The 23,307-nt window shown below is 47.5% G+C and overlaps 1 protein-coding gene across 6 annotated transcripts in view; it reads right to left on the bottom strand.

The window, feature by feature from the left end:
- Positions 1–23,307, bottom strand: part of LOC144679077 (catenin delta-2-like) — a 1,449,546-nt gene that overhangs the window by 15,459 nt on the left and 1,410,780 nt on the right. For all 6 annotated transcript variants that reach the window (XM_078539356.1, XM_078539354.1, XM_078539355.1 and 3 more), the window contains one exon: positions 12,570–12,696. In XM_078539356.1, coding sequence (XP_078395482.1) covers positions 12,570–12,696 — 127 coding nt within the window. The remainder of the gene's footprint in view (positions 1–12,569; positions 12,697–23,307) is intronic.

Genomic DNA, 23,307 nt, shown 5'->3' with positions numbered 1-23,307 from the left:
CATTATCAGAATTTGTATCAAATTCTTGTTGTAAATGAATGAATAAAACTGCAGCTGTGGGAAAAAGCATCTGCACGAGTTAAAAGAGGAACTTTTATTTATATTGCACCTTTCACAATGTTGGATGTTCCTAATTTCAGGATGTTCCAATCTACTTTTTAGCCAACAAAATTCTTCTGAATTGAAGTCACAGTTCTAATGTAGGAAAAGCAGGAATGAATTTGCATACAGCAAGGTTCCACAACAACAATGTGACAATGACCAAATAACCTGTTTTAGTGATGTTCGTTGAGGGATATTTGTTAGCCAGGAAACCGGGGAACGCCTCCCTGCTTTTTTTTCCAAATAGCGCTGTTGGCCTTGTATGTCCACCTGAGAGGCAGACAAGGCCTTGGTTTAGCACCTCATCCGAAAGACAGCGCCTCAAACAGTGCAGTACTCCCTCAGCACTGCGCTGGAGTGTCAGCCTAGGTATTGTGCTAAGTCTTTGCAGTGGGAGCTGAAGCCACCATCTCCTGACTTAGAGGTGAGAGTGCTACCACTGTGCCACACAAAAACATCAGCAGTAAGTGATACACTAGAGAAAACTGATTCACCTAGGCGAAGAGTACAAAAAACTTCAGTGTTTTAAACTGTTAATTACATATTTTAAGAACTGACTGAACAGAATAGAAAATCTCAGGCATACTTGTTTTAAATGGGTAAGCAGAGCTGAAAGGGTTAACAAGTGAAGTCAACTGTCTTTTCTATTCGATACAGCTTTGAAAATAATTGGCTAAAGTTATTAAGCGAAGAGAGGCCTTCTAAAATGTTTTACTCCCAATGAATTTGGTACCTTAAGAATTGGGCCCTAATTTTGTGCAAAAGGGAAGGTTATCCTTTAAAGTGTCAAAGCCCCATTCCATTTTTCTCTGCCTGTTGAGAAGCTTGAAAAAATGGAATGTGCATATAAGGTAAGAACTAAAAGCTCGGTGGAATATTTTTGTGAGTAGGGTTAGTGGTTGGAGAACAAAGTTACCTCTTTTACTGAATTCTACTGGAATACTGCTTGTTTGAGTATTCCAACTGCACATCCCCAGTTAGTGCCACTGAAACAGGGGCACAGGTTTACTCTCTTAAAAGTATTAGATATCATGCTTCCATTCTCCAGCTTCCTGCATTAAAACTCATCAAGGGTTTGCCCCCTCGGCAAATTTTGACAGAAAATCTCTTCTTGGCAACTGTCAATTTCATTGCAAGACCACTGGGACGAGAAACCTGATCTGAGCTCCATCTGAGATTTCAATAGGAAGCCAAGTCAATAAATGTTCTCCTTGGCTTTTATTTAGCCATCTACATACCAAGTGTACAATCCATAATCATCAGAGCAGAATAGTACTGCCAAATGTGCCCAGGAGACTGCCAGTGAAACATGATATTCAACATCCCTCTGCTCTACAACTGAATCTGCTATGTAACCTGTTCTAATACCATACACTGTCCTGAGTTGAGTTGTTGCTCAGGACTTGTCTTGAAAGTGGGATATGAGGAAGGTGATTTTAAAAAAAACTGCATTTGTGAATTAGTTTCACAGCTGCACATTTAATCAAAAGCATTGACACACTTTCTGACAGCTAGGTTTATACGAGTCATTTTTATTTTGAAAATACAATGATTATGTTTCCTGTGGCCTGAAGATTGGTGTCTGTAGCTGTGAGATGAGTCAAATGCTTTAACCCTTTAAACGATAACATTCCTACTCTAGAAAATTAGTGTGTCATCATGCATCCTACAAGAAAATAATATTCTGTACTACTAAATCATGAGTGCTGTCAAATGTCATTTTTTTTTGTTTACTACCTATACTGAATAAACTTGAGCACAGTTTTGTATATAGAATGACAGATGGTTAAAGATACAGTATATGGGGGTGGGTGGCACTGTTAAGGGGTTTGAGTGACATTGCATTTGAGTGACATCTATGTAATAATTTATGAAAGACATTCAGACTGCAACTCAAACATATTTGTGGTTATTAAGTTCTTGCTCTGTATCATTCAGTGTATTCAAAATGTGCATCATAGATAACTCAGTGCTGCACTGAAGCAGTGCAGCACTGTTGGAGGTGCAGTCTTTCAGATGAGATATGAAGCCGAGACCCTGCCTGCCCTCTCAGGAGGACTTGAAAGATCTCATGGTATTATTCAAAGAAGGGTAGGGAGTTCTCCCTGGTATCTTGGCCAATATTCATATATCCCTTCATTTCAAATCAGAATATCTGTTTATTATTATGGTGGATTGCTATTTGTGGGATCTTTGTAAGCATAAATTAGCTACCATGTTCCCTACATTACAATCATGATTACACTTCTAAAGTATGTAATTCAGTGTAAAGTGCTTTGCGATACTGTTGTGAAAGGCACCATATAATTGCAAATTTTTCTTTCAGTGAAACCAGCCACAAGTGAATATATGCAGACTAGGAGTATCTACAACTGGACCAGGTTTGGATCTGAGCCAAAATTGAGTCTGGCCAGGTTTGGGCCATTCTGCCTGACTCCCACTGGAATCTGTTGGAAAGGTGGTGGATTTTCGGAGCTGGTATCTCCCATCCCCTCTTCTTGCACTGAGACCTACACCCTCCCAAACATAAAACGTCACACACAAGGGTAACTTTACCCATTTCCACACAGTCAATGGTCAGGCAGAAGAGGGAAATAAGATGGCAAATCCATTATGACCAGATCCCCGACCTGTGTTTGTCCCCATCCCTGGCAGACTCAAAAAAGGGAAAATTATATTTAATTTGATGGCGGAACACTTATCAGTCTAATCCCGCTGTTCTGACACATGGGAAATCAGGTGTAGATCAAAGTCACTTAACGGTAGTATATATTTGGAAGATCATGTAGAGAGCACAGTAACATTAAATTAACATAAACATTGCTAGACAATAAAAAACTAAAGGCTATCTAGTGCTCCTGCCATTGGGCACAGCTTCCACATAGCCACCGATCTGCAGGATTGCAGACTAATATTGAATCGGATCAATAAGACTGATCTGATTGTTCCAATCTAGCACACTAGATTCCTCTGGTTGCAGTCTGAATACCTATGGAAGATGCATACAGGATATATAAGGGCCTTCGAGATCTTGGGGAAGCAAGGAGTGCCTATGTCTTCAAGAGATGAAGGAAGGTGAAAACATTGGTGGAAAAAAAAATAACCTATGAAAAAATAATAAAAATAATCAAAGCCCGAAAGGACCTTGAAGGTCGTGACAAATCTTCGTGACTGATTGGTTTTTACAAGAAACGCTGGTGGGAAGACTCACTGTTCAAAGCTTTCTTTCCCTTTCTTCTCAATGACACGTACAATTTCAGGTCAATTTCACAGATTTAATATCAACCAACTAGTGATCTTTTACATGTTCTGGCTCATTTAGAAGCATGATTGCAGCAGATGAGTTACTGCAGTAGAATTTAAATAACGTTCTCCTACATTGCTTCTGTTTTAGATCAATCCAGGGTACTTGGGGAAGTCTCTGCAAAATTAACCCTGAAAGTGCCTTATGTAAAAATTTTCATCACTTCATAAAGCAATAAATGTAGATATAGCGTAATGTTATGCTGAATGATTTGTGATAGCTGATTGCATAAGAGGCTCTGTTTGCTGCCTGTTTGAGAGACAATGATAGAGCTGAGAAATGCTGATAAGGTAAGCTTTGAGTGGACATTGAACTGATCAAATTCAGTGTGCTTTGTTTGCAGAATATTCTATCCAAAGATATTTTTATGTAGGGTGGTTGACCCATTACTGATTCTGCTTGCTGTTTGTGATTGCACTTTGTATTTTCGATATTACAACAGTGATTTGCACTTTGAAATCACTTCTGGAAATTGGCGGTAAAGAGATTTTGCACATCCTGAGGTCATAAGAGTTCTTTCTTTCAATGTTTAACTTATATGCTTTGTCCTTTTGTTCAGTTTCAGAAGTAGTTTGGCAATGCAATTCAAAATATCTGTAAGTTGGGGAAGCAGACTGCTCCAACTTGGGCATCTGTTACTTCCTTAGTTTTATGCACCTCTTTGAGCACAGAATAGAAAGAAGGTACAATACCCGGATTGCGGAGCCAATGTTCATTTATGGGAGCTGAAGGTGGTTCTATAAAAACACAAAATCGTGGCACAAGTGTACAGACATCTATTACTCTCAGACATGGTCACATTGGCTTAGAGCACTGAACTGCAATTATATAATGATGCCCAGTCTTGCAAGACCCAATGATGCATTCAACTCAATCGCCTTCAGAAAATCAATTCTATTTTGAAACAAGGTGATGCTCTTCATTCCCTCCTTAATACCAGTGCAGTGATACATGGGTCATCTGACACTGATGGATGGTAAAAGCTACAAATTGAGTTTTCTCTCAATATACTTTTTTTGGATGGGACTTCCCCCTGCAGCAGCGTAAAAATTACTCCCCGCTTTCACTTAAAGAAATCTGTTTGACTAAACCTAAAGCCATGGAGATTTTAGAAGGGAGCATTCTTGCAACTGATCAATAACACAGTCACAAAATAATCAGATAACCTTCATTTTTTAAAAAAATGGGATGACAGATTCAATGTTTAATGTGAATGATTTCATCAGATAAGTGGTCAGATAGATATTTTTTTACAAACTTTGAAATTACAATGTTAAAGGGCAATGATGGACCAAACAAACATAAGTGATGGTCCAGGTCTCAAAAAAATAAGTGACTTTTCTGACTCATTTACTATTTTACATGATCTGGTGAAACTATTCTCCCCTCTGAGGGGCACTTTCCATGTAAAACAGAAATGAGTAGCAGATGTGTGGATACATACAATAGTGTTAGTCCATCTAGCCATTTTGGGTGACAAACAGACTGCCCGTTAGGGAGTTTGCTGCTCAGCTAAATGTGGCAGTGAGCCCAAAGACTTCTTGACTTTTGAGGAAGAGCTAGAGTCTTCACTGGAGCTGCACGGTTCTTCAGTTTTCTTGCAATAGGACTGCCCTGTTCCCAAGTGGCCACATTGAGATTGCATTCCTGTGCTCTCTTACATAGTCAGGCCAGGGGGGCTTTCGACTTTGGGATGGGTTTCACCATGAGTTTATACTGGAAGGCAGTGGTGGAATTTGAGTACACAAAGTCCTGTCTGAAACCTGCGTAAAGTCTTTGAATGGTCGGGCAGCCTTTCAAATGCTACCCAGAACAATGAACCCATTTCAATCTGAAGCTTTTTTTTCTCCTCCTCCTCTGAGTGGTAACATTCAACCCCATTCATGAACATTTTCCATCAGGTCCTGAAGGTGCTGAATCTTACCAGGGGATGATCTCGCAGGAATATCCTGGAGTAAAAGGGAATGATCCCAAAGTAGGTCTTAGGATACAGGCGTATGGTCCCCGAATTGGCTACTGGGGTACAGGGGTATGATCCCACAGGTAGGTCTGGGATACAGGGGTACGCTCCCACACTTGGATATTGGGATATGATTCTATGGGTCGGTACTGGACTACAGTGGTATTATCCCACAGGTAGGTCCCAAAGTACAGGTGTTGGATCACGCATGTAGGTACTGGGGCACAGAGGTATTATGATCCCACAGGTGGCTCCTAGGTTACAGGGTTTGACCACACATAGGCGCTTGGGTACAGGAATGTTTTTCTACAGTTGGTTCCTAGAGTTCAGGAATATGATTCCGACGGTATTTTACAGGGTGCAGGGGTATGATCCCATGGGTGAGAGACCTGAGAGTGATGACAAAAGTGACAAGGTCGAAGAGGCTATCGAAAATTTCTAGCTCTGGTTCCTGATGACTGAAGGCTTTGGCACTGATGGTTGAGCAGAGAACGAGTGCAGGGCACAAAGAAGGCCAGGGCCAGTACAGTGGAGGGTGTGAGCTGGCTGCACATTCAGAGGGAGGGTGGGGGAGGCTTTAAGGGGTCTTTTAGATAAGAACAGGGAATGGTCAGCTACTAACACAGTAGGCAAAACTATGGGCTAGGATTTTATGGCCCTGCCGCAGCATATCTTACCCCTGGCGGATGTGGCGAGCCATTTAAATTTCCATTTAGTTTGGCAGAACTGTAATATCCCACAGGGCGAGAGAGGCCGTAAAATCCCTGGCTATGATCTAGTAAAGTGGAAATAGGATCGATGGTGTTTGGTGGATTAGCGGCGTGGGACAGTTAGTGACGTCAACAAGCTTATTTTACATAATATTTGGGTGCCATGCAATACCTTATAGGAGGGAGGTGTGTGGAATCCTACTTGGTGCAAACATGTTATGTGAAACTTCTAGTTCATCACTTTAAATCACCTTGTTACCATCAGTAGTAACAACAACTTGCATTTACACAGTATCTTTAATGTAGTAAAAACATCCTAAAGCACTTCACAGGAACATTATTAGACAAAATTTGACAATGAGTCGCCCCTTTTTATATTAGGACACTTGATAAAAAGCTTGTTCAAAGTTGTAGCTTTTTAGGAATGTATTAAATTAGGAGAGGTAGTGAGGGGAAAGGTTTAGGGAGAGAATTCTAGAAGGCAGCAGTGCTGATCTCAAACCCATCACTGTGTCGCTTAATTATCCGTTTTGAAAACCACAATTGAATCAGCTTCCACCATGCTCTCAACCTGTGTATGCGAGATCCTAACTCACTGCAAAGAAACGTTTTTTCTCATGTTGCCCCTGGTTCTTTTGCCAAACACCTTATATCAGTGTCCCCTGGTTCTCAATCCCTCCACCAATGGGAACAGTTACGCCCTACCTACTCTGTTCAGACCCTTCATGACTTTGAACACCTCTATCAAATCTACTTTCAACCTTTCTCTCTAAGGAGAACAGCCCCAGCTTCACCAATCTATCCGCGTGACTGATGTCTCTCACCCCTGGAACTATTCTCGTAAATCTTTTCTATATCCTCTCCAATGCCTTTACATACTTCCTAAAGTGTGGCACCCAGAATTGGACACAACACTTCAGTTGAGGCTGAGCAAATGTTTTATTAAGGTTCACCTTAACTTCCTTGCTTTTGTCCTCTATATCTCTATTCAGAAAGCCCAGGATCCCATATGCCTCATGAACAACTTTCTCAACCTGCCCTGCCACCTTCACCAATTTGTGCACATATATCTCAGGTCCCTTGGTTCCTGCCCCCTTAAGGGGCTGCTCCCACATCAGCTGGGATCTCACCCTGCGCTAGGTGAGGATGGTGCTGTATCCAGCGCTCCAGGTGAAATTTGACGGAGTGGTGGCCAAGCAAGAGGGGGGAAGTGCCTCCTTTTCTGGCTCTTTTGCCAATTGGAGCCCTCCCCAAGCTAATCCCTACTGTGTTTCCCCTTCCCATTGCCTGTCCACCTCTGCCCCCCCGACACCCATCGCCCCAGCCTGCCACCCTAGCCCAGGCAATACTTCAGACCTAGCTTCATCTGGGCTCCATCACTGCACACTCTCCTTGGGGATTGATGTAGTCCCAGTAGTGGTCACCACTCCCTGGGCAGAATTTTACTCTTGGCGTGTGGGCTCGGCAGGGGCAGGCAGGGGCGGTCAGGAAACTGACCGCCACCCTCGATTGGCAGCACACCACTATTTCACGCTGGTGCTGGGGAATCTGCTAGAAGGGGCGGGCGGGGGTGGGGGCATGATGTCCGCCGGGTCCAATGGCAACCTGGCGGCTGATTTAAAGTTGACCCAGGCAGCCCCTGGAAGGCTGCCATGGAAGGACGATGAAGTCTCCATGGATCCCATTGCAGGTGGACACGGCAGGCGGGAGGACAGGTCGGCAGGGCAGTCGGCCTCGCGTTTTTTGGACGAGTTCCTCGCAGCCCTCTTGGAGGAGGTTGCAACCAGGAAGGAAACCTTTGTCCCCAGAGACGAGAGGAGGAGGCCCCCACACCTCACCAAAAAGGCCTGGGAGGAGGTGGTATCCAGGGTCAGCAGCCACGACATGGTGAGGTGCACATGGGTGCAGTGCCGGAAGCGCTTCAATGATCTGCTGCAATTGGGAAGGGTGAGTACCATCTTGGCATGGGTCACTTTGCAGAACAGTTAAGAGCTGCCCATCCCCCCCATGGACCTCAGGGGTGTTAGAGTGTGAGTGGAAAATGTCAGTGAGGCAGGATCTGGCTAAGGGGGTGAGCCCTGGCTGCTTGGACTGAGTGCCTTGCGGCTCCAGGGTCATGAATCGGCTGAGCCCTGCGAGGTGTTCCTCAGGTGGGGTGGGCCATGGTGCAATGGCACTGCAGGTAGAGAATGGACTAATCAATGCTCCTCTATCCTTTCAGGAGAAGACATCCCATAACAATATTGAGAGGTAGTGGACTGGTGGGGAACCTCCACACCTCCTAATCCTCACGAGTTATGAGCAGGAGGCCCTGGAGCTGGAGAGGTGCCATGCACCTCAGTCAAGCGGCCACGGTGAGGTTAGGGTGTCAGAGGGAGGTAAGAGTGCAGTGCACTGAGGTGAGAATGTTGGCTATTGCAACCATTCTAGTGTAGTCTCTATATTGATGTAATCGAAAGACGAGGGCATCGTGATGCATATCTCTGTCTCACCAGGGTGCATGGCATGCACAGTGACAGTGTCATGACTTAAACTAATGACATGTCCTTCTTGTCCCTTTTAGGCTCACCAGCAGGTGGTCACAATGAGGAGCCTGAAGGCCCACCCCTGACCCCGGAGGACCACCATGCTGAGCACACACATGTGTCACACCCTCTCTGTCATGCAGGCACCAGCACAGATACCAGAGCCTTGGTGGGCATAAGATCGCTGTCGAGTATCTCGGTGCACATTAGTGAGGGCACTTCACACTCGCTTGAAGTGCAGGCAGAGGCAGAGAGTACCCAGGGCGCGGCAGTCAGAAGACTGATGAGGACCAGGACAACACTCAGTCGATGGCTGATGATGGGCCACTAGAGTCATCCATTAGGCAGCAGATGCTGGAAGTCCAGCAGGGTGTGTGGGAGGATCTGGCAGAGATCCAAGAGGGTATGCGTGCCATGGTGCCCATTGTGGAGGAGTCCCTGTGCAGTATGACCACTGCGTTGACCCTCTTGGCCGAGCGCAATGCCTCCTCCATGGAGAGAGTGGCGACTCTCATGGAGGGGCTGGTCCAGGGTCTCAAACAGGGGTTCCTGGCATATGCTCGGACACAGGCAATGACCTCAGCTGGTTAGTGTCAGTGTGGAAGATGGATTGGGCACCCAGTATCCCAGCTAGGTGCCTGTCCATCAATAGTGAGCAGGGAGGCACACCAGCTGCCTGTCATCTCTGCGGGGTCCTCTCAGGGCACTCCAGATGACGTTAGCAGCTCCTCTGCCCCTCTGCCAGTGTCTGTGGCATCTGATGATGCTGCAGTGACTGGGGAGATGCCAGCCATGGCACTGGCCGTTCTCTCTCAGGCGGGGCCAACACAGGCTCCACAGGCCAGAGGACGACCGCCAAGGTCGTCAAGGCCAACAAGACAGCAGAGTCAGCAGGCTGTCTCCAATGCCGGTGCCAGCGAAGTGGGGGCACCTAGACATAGCACTCGCAAACGTAAATGTAAAGCACCTTAAGCACAAGACGGGCTTTTCATGGGTGATATTTTGTTCCCCAATTTTGCTTTAAATTTTTTCATGGTGTGATTAAAAACACTGGTTAATGTTCATTTCAGCTATGTTTCACATTCACAATTAAATGAGATGTAATTTTATGGTATTGGCCTCTGTATGCTTCATTTGTTCTGTAGGTGCAGGGTAAGCCATTATGTAACGATGGATGTGTGTCCCCTGAAAATTTATTGCAAAGGCACAGAATGTATGTTGTTGGCCAAGGAAATGGTCCTGTCAAGGATCGAGTTTGGAGCCTGCAGCCCTGGCATGTGGTGGTGGTTATTTGGTAGGCTAGTTGAAGGACCGTTGGATCAAAGCATCCCAGGTGTCCCTGCCTCTCTGGAGGTTACTCAGGTCAGCGTCCATGCCCTCAGCGTTCTCCTCATCGTGCTTGTCCTCGGGCTCACTACTGGACTCATCATCTGTTGCCTGTGCAGCTGCATCAAGGCCTTCTTCCTCCACTGGATCCCTCCTTGCCAGTGCCAGATTGTGTAGAGCGCATCATGCAACTATTATCAGTGACACATGCTCTGGGGGGGTATTGCAGTGCACCTCTGAATGGTCCAGGCATTGGAAGCATATCTTGAGAAGACCTATGGTTCTCTCTACCACCACCCTTGTGGAGGTGTGGCTCCTGTTGTACCACCGCTCGGCCTCTGTTCTTGGGTGGCGGAGAGGCACCATGAGCCACCTTTTGAGGGGATAGTTCTTGTCACCCAGCAGCTATCCATCCAGTCGGACTGGAGCACTGAAGAGCCCTGGCACCTGGGAGTGCCTCAGTATGTAAGTGTCATGGGAGCTGCCTGAGTACCTTGCACAAACTTGCAGACTCTGCATTTTCTAATAACACACTATCTGCATGTTCATGGAGTGGAATCCTTTCCTGTTGACAAAGGCATCCAGCTGACCCACTGGTGCCTTGATGGCCACATGTGTGCAGTCTATTGCACCCTGGATGGTGGGAGAACCCAACAATCGCTGCAAAGCCTGTGGCTCGCTCAGCCTGGCTGGCCTCGTCCGTTTGGTAATGAATGAAAGTCAATGCACGACTGAACAGACCTCCTGTCACCAGCTTGACAAATGCTGAACAGCTGATTGTGATCCACAAAGATCCCCCACCGAGCCCTAGAAAGAGCCAGAGACATAGAAGTTGAGGGCCACTGTGATCTTCATTGCCACTGGCATGGGGTGTCCACCCACACAGTCGGAGCTGATCTCAGGCCCGATCCTCTGACAGATGACGGTCACCGTCTCTCTTGAGGGACGGAGCCTCCTTCGGCATTGCACCTCAGATAGCTGCATCGCCGTCTGTAAACCCTGGCCGCAGGATAGTGGCATCTTCTGCAGCCCCTTTCTATTGACCCTGCCCCCCTTGTGCCTGCGCCTCTCCTCCCACAGGTCGCTCCCCTGGAAGCTGCATAGGGACACCTGGCCTCCTCTCCCTTCTGCCCGTCTCTTCCTCCTCAGGGGAGGTGCCTCCAGCGAAGACCACAACCCCCATTACCAGGGTAAAGGAAGGCTGTCTGATAGCTGGAAGGGTCCATGCAGTCTGAATCTTCCGGGGGCCTGGAAGACAACAATGAGTCCTGAAGTGAAGCCTAGAAATGCTCAGAATGCAGCTCTGAAGCGTGATGAAGCTGTCCAGTTCACAGAAGCAACCAGCAGCAAATTATATCCAAAACTTCTCACTACTCGCATTGACAATGCCACTGATCCTTCTTACCCCACCTGCGGGTGAGGTTTTGATAATTGTGGTCTGCCCGCCTGCCTGTTTTGCCCATGTGATGGCCGTAAAGTTGCACGGACTACGTAAAGTCAGAGACAATTGGTGTGTCAAGCGCCTTAACTGGCCTCTTACTTAATGGCGGGCGTGCCTCCGTCCCCATCGCGTGCCCACCTAGTGAAATATTGCGAGAGTGCGCGTTGATGTCGGCATGCTTGGCCAACGTCATCGTGCGTTATTTCACGCCCAAGCGGGTCGGGCACGTACCCGCCTGCTGAGCGAAAAATTCTCCCCCCTGTGGTGCTGCTGGAGCAAGAGTCCTGCTGGCCATTTGATTGGCTGGCAGATTTTAGAGGCTGGACCTCTTCCCCCATGACGGGTGGCACTCTCGCCTCAAGCCAATTAAAGTCCTGATCGCCATTTAATGGCTGCGGGCCGAGCCGGCCAAATGGGGTTGGCTTGCCCCTGACTTTTACGCTGGAGGTGGGCAGGAACCCTGCCCCCTGTATAAAATTCAGCCCATTGAGTACAAAGGCAAGGAAGTTATGGTAAACCTTTCTAAATCACTCTAAACAGCTCAGATGGAGTAATGCGTCCAATTTGGGGTACCACACTTCAAAATGAATCTCAAGGCCTTGGAGTGTGCGGAGGAGATTTACTGGGATTGCACCAGGGATGAAAGGCTTCAGAGGCTAGAAAAGCTGGGATTGTTCTCCTTAAAGCAGGGAAAGTTGAATGGAGATACACATTGTCCAAAAATATTTTCAAAATCATGATGGGCTTTGATTGCATAGATAGGATAAAACTTTCCAAAGGCAGGCGGTTTGGTGACCCGAGGGAACAGATTTATGATAATTGGCGAAAAAGCCAGAAGTGAAGAAAATTTTTTGACACAATAAGTTGCTATGATCTGAAATGAACCGCGTGAAAGGGTGATGGAAGCAGATTCACTGGTAACTTTCAAATGGGAATTGGGCATTTACTTAAAAGGGAAAAATCTGCAGTTCTAATGGGAAATAGCAGGGGGAGTGGTGCTAAGTGGATCGATCTTTAAAAAAGCCAGCATAGGCGCAGCATGCTAAAAGACTTCCTTCCTTCCTTTATCATTCTATGATAAGTGACTGGCCATTTCAAATCTAGACTTTTTAAACGGTGGAGACTTAAAGTGCCTGCAAATGGAAAGACATCTGCCCTGCCAGCCAGATTGGGAAATTACCTGTGTTGTGGTGAGGCTTACCTGAGCGATTGTTCGGGGACATCCTTACCGGTGATATGGAGGGAGTGCGTGAGGAGGAGTAGGGCCTCTGTCTGTCCCGCTCTATTGTGGAAGATGAGGCCACAAAATGATACTGAGACCATCCGTCCTACATAAAAAAACAAAATCAGTATGTTATATGTTATTAGTATTATAATACAAATGTAGGCTGGGACAAAGGACACCCCAGAAGCATTCTCAGAAGGTAAGGGATCTCCACTGACACAATGAAATAAGATAGAAAGAAAAATAAGAGGGGAAATGGAGGCCCATCAGCCACTGTAAAGATTTCAAAGTCACACTTGACTATTTAAATATCCTGTGAATTGATCCAATCTAGCCTCAGATTTATGGTTCCGCCTAACAACAGATGAAAACCTTCAATCTTAATTTCAATAGCAACAGACAGGGATGGCAAAATAAGCAAATTCATAAAGTCAAAAAAAGTTCAATTTTTCTAGAACTTGTTAAGTCCTGCTCATTATCGAATACTGAGGCGAGGATTGCAATAATATGAAAGGCAGGCATGATCGTTAGGATGAATTATTCTCAAACATCTCAAATCATATGTACAGGTTAATGAGAGAAATGCAACATTTTTTCAACAAGCAAGGAAGGATTGCTAGTTTGAGAGCAATGACAAAAAACAAGATACCTGGTATGATTACCAGGCAGACATCTGATCAAGGAGCTCAGACACTCCACACAATATCAGCTACCTGGGAGTTATTACCAGACAGAAAGCCAGAAAGCTAATTGAGGGTTCAAACAAGTTTCCCAAACTGGCCATCAGGGAATGAATACAAAACACTATTATAATGGTTCAGATGAATTCCTGAATCACCAGTGCAAAATTTAAAATATTTATAATCATCACTTGAAAGCTGTGAAGAACTGCTTCCTGATATTGGGCTGGATTTTCATCCTTGGGGGTGGGGGGTAGCGGGAACATTGCCGGCTTGGCACACCTGCCTCAGGAGAAAGTGCCCACAAGGATGGGATTTTTCATTGTGGAGGTTGCGGAGGGGATGGTGGTGGTGGGGGGAGGGGGTGGGGGTGAGTGGGGGGGGCGGGTGGGGTGCGTGGGCGGGTGGCAGGAGGGTGCGTGGTGGTTGGGTACCAGCTGCTGTTGGGCCAGACAATCCAGGAAAAAGTTTGGAGGAGCCACAGGGGCTGCTGGGTGCTGAAGTGGGCCGTTTAAAAGGCCCACCTCAGTGCTGTGGGACTTCACCCCAGTTAAAAGAAAAACAGAAAGGACCCTCCAACCCTCACCCCTCACACCCCACACACATCCCATGCCCCATCCATGCCATCTCATGCCCCCAACACACCCCCTGGAGCCCCTAATGCCCCCCCCATACCTTGGCCTGGGGGCATGAGGAGGACTTTTTGAACTTACATTTCAAAAGGCCCCCTCATGCTGACTATGGTTCATGACACCTCGGAGATGCTGTGAAACACGACTCTCTGAAAAGCTGGCCCAATCCATGAAAATTGCAGAGGGCTAGGACATGCCTATCCTCACGATGGAGCCAGCCAGGTTGGGGGTCCGGGGTATGGGCTCGCAACCCGAACCAGCCCTCAACCTTAAAAGGCACTCCCAAAAATCAGAAACCCCAGGAAGGGAGTTGGGAATCCCTGAATCAGGTCCCGACCAATATTTTTACCGGGCTCCCGAGTCATCCCAACTTGGCAAAAATCCAGCCCATTATCTCTAATGTATGCCTCCTGGTTCTGGACTCCCCCGCCAGAGGAAATAGTTTCTCTCATCTACCCTATCAAATCCTTCAATCATCTTAAATGTCTCAATTAGCTCATTTTCTGAATTCTCTATACTTAAGGAAATACAGTAACAACTGTTTTGAAGAGGTTGCACTTATTCTGAGTGACTTGGAGATAATCAGTATGTAGTTTTTCTTGAAACTATTGATTTACACTATTTACAAAGACATCATGATAAATATATTGTTCTCTGGACCCAGGCTGTTCTGTGTCTTGTTGTCTTGGAACTTCTTGTCATCTGACCCTGATGTCATGCATATAAAGCATCATTAACATAATTGTCTAATTAACATAACCATTAACCCTTTACTCTACAGCAACCAGGATGAGTGGAGGGCTTGTTGGTAATGTTGCTACACCATCTCTACAGCAACCTGCCACAATATCAAAATGAAATGTTCCACTTATGCTCTTATTATAGGTCACTTAAGACATAGGCATACAAATCTAAATTTCTACCAAGATGGTCAGAAGAACTTGTTGGAGAGTCAGTGGTCTGGGACTAGAGTGGAGTTGTAAGTCAGCAGCCTGTGGCTCAGTACCACTGGATTGTTCTCACTTGGTTCAAGATCAAAAAGTCCCTAAAAACTGTACAAGACAAACAGCAGCATCAGCGAAACTCAAGTCTGGTGCTGTTAACATCAGCACTGATAGTTTATCAAATCCACTTGACCCTGGATTAAACCTCAGAAATCCTTTCCAACCCATCAATTGCATCAGTCTATGAATTAAATTAAAATTGAAATTAAGATCAGCAAGGCCAGATTTCCCACCTTCCCGAGTTTGCTCTTTGCTGCTCTCTCTGATTGTTGTTTGAAGCTTCCTGTCACATCCTGATATTCAACGTTATCAATCACAACAGAACCACACACTCTTCCTAATAGGCAATGTTTGCCAAACATGTTTCAAAGTAGGAGTTTCTTTACTTTTCCAGGCATGCAAAGAGGGTCAACCATCAACTTAAGTGAAATTGGAAGGACATGACAGACCAGTTAGCATCTGAAGGAAAAGGCTAATATTTTACTGAGACCTCGCTGATGGCTCGTTCTGATGAAATGCTAACCCTTCTTTATCAAATGCCAACTGGCCTGCTGAGCGCTTCCATTCTTTATTTTGCAATTTTTATTTCCTACATTCTTGATATTATTTTGCACCTCATTCATCCATCTGCCAACCATGGTTTTCACCTGAGTCAAAAGGTCAAGAGTTCAAGTCCCATAGCAGAGACCTGAGAAAATAATTTATGTTGACACTCCAATGCAGTACTGAGGGACTGCTAGGCTGTCGGAGATGCTGTCTTTTGGAGGAAGCATTAATCCAAGAACCTGTTTGCTCTCTCAGGTTGATGTAAAAAATCCCATGGCGTTATTTGAAGAAGAGCAGAAGGTTCTGTCAGTAGTCTGGCCACATCAATCCCATTTAGTTTGTTAAGAGATTATCTGGTCATTTCCCTCGTTGCTTTTTGTGGCATTTTTGCTGAGCGCAAATTGGCTGCTACATTTTCCCCACATTACAATAGTGACTACACTTCAAAATATTTAATTGGCTGTAAACTGCTTTGGGACATCCTGAGGTTGTGAAAGGCACTAGCGAATATAAGTTCTTCCTTTCTCCTTTCCAATTTCTCACCATGTGAGGGGGAGCAAGTGATAAGGACCAATATTCTTGGCTTTTTTGGTAAGCCTGAAATAACTGTATGCAATACCAAAAAAACAAAAAAAATACTGGAAACAATGCGTTGGTCAGATGGCATTTGTAGAGACTGAAACAGAGCTAACAGTTCAAGTCAAGGTCTGATCCTGAACTGTTATCTCTGTTTCTCATCCGCAGGTGATACCTGACCTGCTGAATATTTCCAGCATTTTATGCTTTTATTTTTTGTTTGCAAAAATATACTTTATTCATAAAATATCTTCAACCACATTCCAAACCATTTCAAAATCATCATTACAAAAGTACAATCAGGTTCAACCTTTACAACATGTATCACAAGGTGCATCAGTACAAACAATGAATATTACAATCATTTGCAGACATTCATTTTGAGCTGTACAGCCCGAGGGGCTCTACACAGTTCCCAGTCCCTCGGTGCACTGTGGCAGAAAGGTCTTAGACAGCGACCTTTCCCCATTGCGCCTTTGCAGCAGCTGCCCCAAGCTTTAGTGCGTCCCTCAGCACGTAGTCCTGGACTTTGGAATGTGCCAGTCTGCAACACTTGGTCGGGGACAACTCTTTGCGCTGGAAGACCAACAAGTTTCGGGCAGACCAATGAGCGTCTTTAACCGAGTTGATGATCCTCCAGCTGCAGTTGATGTTTGTCTCGGTGTGTGTCCCTGGGAACAGCCCGTAGAGCACAGAGTCCTGTGTCACAGAACTGCTCGGGATGAACCTCGACAGAAACCACTGTATCTCTCTCCAGACCTTCTTTGCAAAGACACATTCCACAAGGAGGTGGACAACGGTCTCTTCCCCACCACAGTCACCTCAAGGGCAACGTGCCAAGGGGGTGAGACTCCTGGCGTGTAGGAAGGATCTGATGGGGAGGGCCTTTCTCACCACCAGCCAAGCTACATCTTGGTGCTTGTTGGAAAGTTCTGGCGATGAGGCATTCTGCCAAATGACTTTGACAGTCTGCTCGGGGAACCATCCCACAGTATCCACTCTCTCCTTTTTCCTCAGGGCCTCTAAGACGTTACGTGCCGACCTCTGCCTGATGGATTTGTGGTCAAAGGTGTTTCTCTGCATAAATTTCTCCACAAGGGACAGGTGGTACGGCACGGTCCAACTACTTGGAGCGTTCCGCGGCAGCGTGGCCAGACCCATCCTTCGCAACACCGGGGACAGGTAGAACCTCAGCACGTAGTGACACTTGGTGTTTGCGTACTGAGGGTCTACGCACCGCTTGATGCAGCCACACACAAAGGTGGCCATCAGTATAAGGGCGATGTTGAGCACGTTTTTTCCCCCTTTATCTAGAGGCTTGTACATCGCGACCCTGCGGACACGATCCATTCTCGACCTCCAGATAAAGCGGAAGATGGCTCGGGTGATCGCCACCATGCAGGAGTGTGGAATAGGCCAGACCTGCACCACGTACAGCAACAACGAGAGTGCCTCACATGTGATGACCAGGTTCTTACCCACAATGGAGAGCGAGCATTGCTCCCACATGCCCAGTTTCCTTTTCACCATAGACACTCGCTCCTTCCAGTTTCTAACGCATGCCCTGGTCCCTCTGAACTATATCCCCAGCACCTTCAGGCCGTCAGCCCTGACAGTGAAGGCGACAAAGGATCAGTCAGCCCAGTTCCCGAAGAACATGGCCTCGCTCTTCCCACGATTTACCTTGGCTCCCAAGGCCAGTTTGAACTGGTCGCAGATGTGGATCAGTCTGCGCACCGACAGCGGATCTGAGCAGAAGACGGCGACATCTTCCATGTACAGGGAGGCTTTGATCTGAGTGCCTCCACTGCCTGGGATCGTCACTCCTTTTATGCCCGGATCCTTCCTGATGGACTCAGCAAAGGGTTCTATGCAACACACGAAAAGAACAGAGAGCTTACAGAGAGCAGAGAAGAAGAAGATGAGAGCAGTGGAGGTGCAACTCCCTCAAGATGAAAGGGCAGCAGCGCCTGCTGCCCCCACAGCTGAAGATCCACAGAGAGCAGCAGAGCGACAGTACAATGAGGCTCACGCCGCAACCCAGACTTTCGTGGAGCAAACTATAGGCATTTTGAAAATGAGGTTCCAACGCCGCGGCAGGTCTGGTGGAGCACTACAATACAGTCACCAAAGGGTGATGTGCATCATCGTAGCTTGCTGCACGCTACACAACCTGGCGCTACAACAGGGGGGAACCTGGCTGAAGAGGAGGTGGAGGAGCTGTACATATCCTCCGATGACGACGACATTGAAGGGGATGACGATGATGAGGTCCTCCAAGGTGAGGATGCCGGTGATGAGGTCATCGCACTGGCCAGATGAGGCAAGCATATTCGGGAGGCCCTCATAGCTGCAAGATTTGTGGAGGATGATGACGAGATGTAGAGAGGACAACTACAGACCATGAATTCTCTCCTCTATCTTTAGCCCCTTGTTAATCCAATTTTAAAAAATTTATTTTTATTTACTCATTTTTAAATTTTAAAAATGTTTTATTTATTTTTTATATGGTTTTTAAAATCCTTTTTTATATCCTTCCCTTCTGCCCCCACCCCCCACCACCCAATCCCACAGCGCTCCCAATCCAACACTTGTTTCTATGTTGTGTTTTGAGTGCTGACCTTGTTCTGCTATTAACATCTTCTGCTAGCTTACCTTTATGCCACTATCAGCACCTTCTTTAGTTTTTAACAATACTGTTAACACTCCCTTTGTCTTGTGTCCATGACATCATTGTCGGACTTGAAATGTTAACTCTGTTTCTCCACTGATGCTGCCAGACCTGCTGAGTTTTTCCAACATTTTCTGTTTTTATTGCAGTGAGGGCAGCCCTGACATCCTCACCTTGCATCTGTGAATGCCTGACCCCTGTGTGGCTGATGGCAGTGCACATACCCTCAGTGCTCAGGCTCATGTCATGGAGACGCAGCGGAGGCCCTAATAGTCACGAGATTCCAGGAGGAAGATGCCGACATGCAGTGAGGACATGCCATAGATCTTCACATTGCCTCTGTGAATATCTGACTCCTGTTTGGCTGAGGGCAGCTCGCTTGCGCTCTGTGATCAGGGTCATATCATAGAGACTCAGCCTTGGTGCTTTAAAAGCACCCGATCCTTTGTCAGCCTTCAGCACCTGACCCCTTCAGGAGCACAGCGTCACTGGTCACAGATGTTGATGAATAGGGGGGCAAGTCCCACCTCAAAGGTGCTGAGAGCACACAGAGAGAATGATGGAACTCAGTGACACCTGCCCACGACATTCTGGCAGCAATTACAAGCACCATTGAGGTTCAGGCACCACTAATGTGTCCAGTGAGTGTGAAGTTCTGAAGGTTACACACGGCACAGGGAAGAGGCCCTGGTCTGAGACACCTGCCTTTATCTTATGGCGGAACTACAGTTTCATATCTGAGTAACATGAACACTGCTCATCATAAGAAGGAGCCATAGGCAAAGAGACATCCTTGGGAGTTCACTTACAATAGTGAACATTAAGTACAAGTGATTAACACCCATGCCCAGGCTGTGCAACTACATCCAAACCCTTTCAGTCCCACGCTCCTGATCTACGGACACCTGGTGCGGAAGGGGGTCGGGAAGGAGGAGGACCTCCTCGTGAACCTGCTCCTGGGCCTGGCCAAGTTGGCCATCAACAGGTCCAGGCAGCGGGTGATCGACGGGGGAGTCCCGCCCGATTGTTTGTCCCTCTTCCGCGGCTACGTTCGTGGCCGGGTGTCCCTGGAAAGGGAGCACGCGGTGTCTGCCGGCACCATCGAGGCCTTCCGTGCCCGGTGGGCACCGCGGGGACTGGGGTGTTTTGTTGACCCCTTTAATCACATCTTAGTTTGATGTTTGTAAGGTTCCTTTAAAGTTTTTCCTTGATTTTACAGCTGACCTGACTTCGGGGCTGTGCTTGATTTCTCCCTTGTTATTGTTAATTCAGTTAATTGTTTTGACTCAAAAAGAGTTACATCCAAACCCTTTCAGTCCCACGCTCCTGATCTACGGACACCTGGTGCAGAGGGGGGCCGGGAAGGAGGAGGACCTCCTCGTGAACCTGCTCCTGGCTTGGCCAAGTTAGCCATTAACAGGTCCAGGCAGCGGGCGATCAAGGGGGTTGTCCCACCAGACTGTTTAGCCCTCTTCTGCGGCCGGGTGTCCCTGGAGAGAGAGCACGTGGTGTCCGTCGGCACCCTGGAGGCCTTCTGTGCCTGGTGGGCACCGCGGGGGCTGGGGTGTTTTATTGACCCTCTTAATCACATTTTGATTTGATGTTTGTAAGTTTCCTTTAAACTTTGTCCTTGGTTTTACAGCTGACCTGACTTAGGGGCTGTGTTTATTTTACCCCTTATTTTGTTAATTTAGTTTGATTGGTTTGACTCTGAAAGAGTTACATCCAAACCCTTTCAGTCCCATGCTCCTGATCTACGGACACCCGGTGCGGAGGGGGGCCAGGAAGGAGGAGGACCTTCTCGTGAACCTGCTCCTGGGCCTGGCCAAGTTGGCCATTAACAGGTCCAGGCAGTGGGCGATTGAGGGGGCTGTCCCACCCGACTGTTTGCCCCTCTTCCGTGGCCGGATGTCCCTGGAGAGAGAGCACGCGGTGTCTGCCAGCACTATCGAGGCCTTCCGTGCCCGGTGGGCACCGCGGGGGCTGGGGTGCTTTATCGACCCTCTTAATCACACTTTGATTTGATTTTTCTTTAAACTTTGTCTTTGGTTTTATAGTTAACCTAACTTAGGGGCTGTGTTTACTTTATCCCTCATTTTGTTCATTTAGTTTAATTGTTTGACTCTGAAAGAGTTACATCCAAACCCTGCCGCTATGCCTTGGTGCTCCCCGATATCCACAACGGAGGTGGAGGCAGCCTGCTGATTGCTACTCCCTGTCTGTGATGAAATTAGTGGGCATCCTCTGGAGGGCTGAGACCTGGAGGGCCCTGGCCTGTCTTTGGGGGTCCTACTGTGTGGCAGTGGCACCCTCCTCAGTTGTGGAGCTAGAGCTGCTGGGGTCACAGGAAGAGGGGATTCGGATGGGACGGACACTCCTCGAGTCACCTGGTTGGATGGGCCCAGGGTAGGCGCCTGCTTATCCTCCTCCCTACAGGCGACCATGGACCCCTGGCTGACTCCTTGAGGAGAAGGGGAAGCTGGACTGAGATCGAGTTGCCCCACACCCCTCTCGCCTTGACTCTATTGGAGGCCAACTATGGTGTCAGTGATGGAGTTCAGCGCACGCAGCAGTGCAGGATCGATGTCCTGAAGCAAGGTCTCCAAGGTGGCCACCGTCCTACCAGTGTTGACCTCGGTGCATTGCCATGCCGACACTATCACCTCAGGCTGACGGCAGATAGACTCTTCCATCATGCCTTGCAATCTGGGGAGTGCATTGGACATCCTTTCCTGATGTTCCCGAGCTTACCTTTGCAGCTCCAGCAACTGAGGTATGACCGAGTCCAGAGGGTCCTCCTCTGACTCGGACTCAGCAGATTTCAGGCCTCCAGCAGGTCTCCAAGTGCCCGAAATCTGGAAAGTCCCTGCCACCACCTGCTGTGGATCAGACAGCACGATGTGCTCACCAGATTGTGACCCCGAGGCTACTCCAGAACTAGGTCTCACCGAGGTGTGTATCTCTGCGCTGGTGGAGGGTGTGGGTGAGTGCTGTGACGGGACTTCAATTAGCGTGTCATCAAATTCTTCTTCCGAGGTGTCTTTGGGGCTTGAGTCAAGGACGTAGCTTGTGGACACTGAAGCTGCTTCCCAGATGTGCCTGCGAAAGCAACGAAAGATAATTAGTGCATGGTAGGGAGCTGTGAGACAGGGGAACTGACTCATAGGTGGTTGTCTGATGGATCTTGCACTGCTGGATCCTCACTTGGTTCAGCACCGCCTACCTCACTGTTAGCACAAGAATGGTCCAGATCGTCGCCGGCCAGCTGGATAGCTCTATTTTCAAAATCTGTGAGGACCTTAATGTCAGGCATTCCTCCACCAGTCTGCGATTTCTCTGTTTGTTGTGTGTCAGCTTGTCCTGCATGAAGACAGATGGAGACAGAGTAAGCAGGACGCTTGGCAAGCCAGATGACAAGGATGTCTGGCATGTGTGGGTGGTGAGTGGTGCCATGGACAGGATGAGGACATGATCCGCAGGGCAGATGAAGGTGTGTGTGAGTGAGTGAATGGTGGTGTCCCTTGAACTGGCAGTGAGTGTGATCCCTGTGGATGTGTGCTGGGTTTGTGAGTGTGTGAGTGAGAGTGATGAAAAGAGTGACTTGCCCTGACGGAATGGAGAAGAGATCAGTCATCCTCTTGAAGCACTGGGTGGCTGTCCTCTTTTGTAAGGCGTTGGTGCTGACCACCACTGCCAATGCCTCCCATGTGTGGTTTGTCATCTTGCTTGCTAGTCTTCACCCAGAGCAGTGGTAGAGGACTTCACGGCAGCCCTCCACTGTGCCCAGTAGACGCCTAAGGGAGGCGTCACTAAATTTGGGGGCAGCTTGTTTCCTCCCTTTGGCAGCCATGACTTTCCAGCAGCTTTCGCTCCCTTAGGCAGTGCTAGCTCTGGGCAGGGGCACCCTTTAAATAAGGTGCCCGGATTACGAAAGGCCTGAGGTGACGACTCGGTCGCCCTTCTAGCGATCTGGCCTGTTTCCTGGGAATGCGTTATTAATGAGGCGGGAAGCTCCGGGAATGGGATGATACAGCGCAAAAACCCAACATTGCGGCCAGTAGGTAAAACATCCTTTTTCCCGCCCGCTACCCGCATTTTGTGCAAATCTGGGATGATTGCGCCCTAGAACTAGGGGACACAGTTTAAGAATAAGGGGTCTCTCTTTTAAGGCAGAGATGAGGAGAATTTTCTTCTGTCAGAGGATCATTAGTATGTGGAATTCTCCTCTCCAGGAAGCATTGAAAGCTGGGTCATTGAACTTATTCAAGGCTGAGTTAGACAGATTTTTGATAGACAAGGGAGTCAGGGTTATGGGGCAGCAGACAGGAAAGTGGATTTGAGACCACAGATCAGATCAGCCATGGTCTTACTGAATGGATGAGCAAGCTCAAAGGACTAGATGGCTTACCCCTGCTCCTAAGTCCTACGTTCCTGTGACTCTGGCATGTTAATTAGCTCCCCACCTGCCTTGTGCAGGAGCCTCATTCGTGGCCTAATTCTGCACACTATAATTTAAAAGGGCATGAATGGGGTCAGGTTATGATTAGTTGATATTTTAAGACCCTTCTGGGTGGGTTTAAATCAGGGCCAAAGTGTCTGTGCTAC

This window comes from Cetorhinus maximus, chromosome 3, assembly GCF_964194155.1.
Source record: "Cetorhinus maximus chromosome 3, sCetMax3.hap1.1, whole genome shotgun sequence".
Taxonomy (NCBI): domain Eukaryota; kingdom Metazoa; phylum Chordata; class Chondrichthyes; order Lamniformes; family Cetorhinidae; genus Cetorhinus; species Cetorhinus maximus.
Note: the sequence above shows the minus strand (reverse complement) of the source record. Positions and strands in the feature narration are given on the sequence as shown.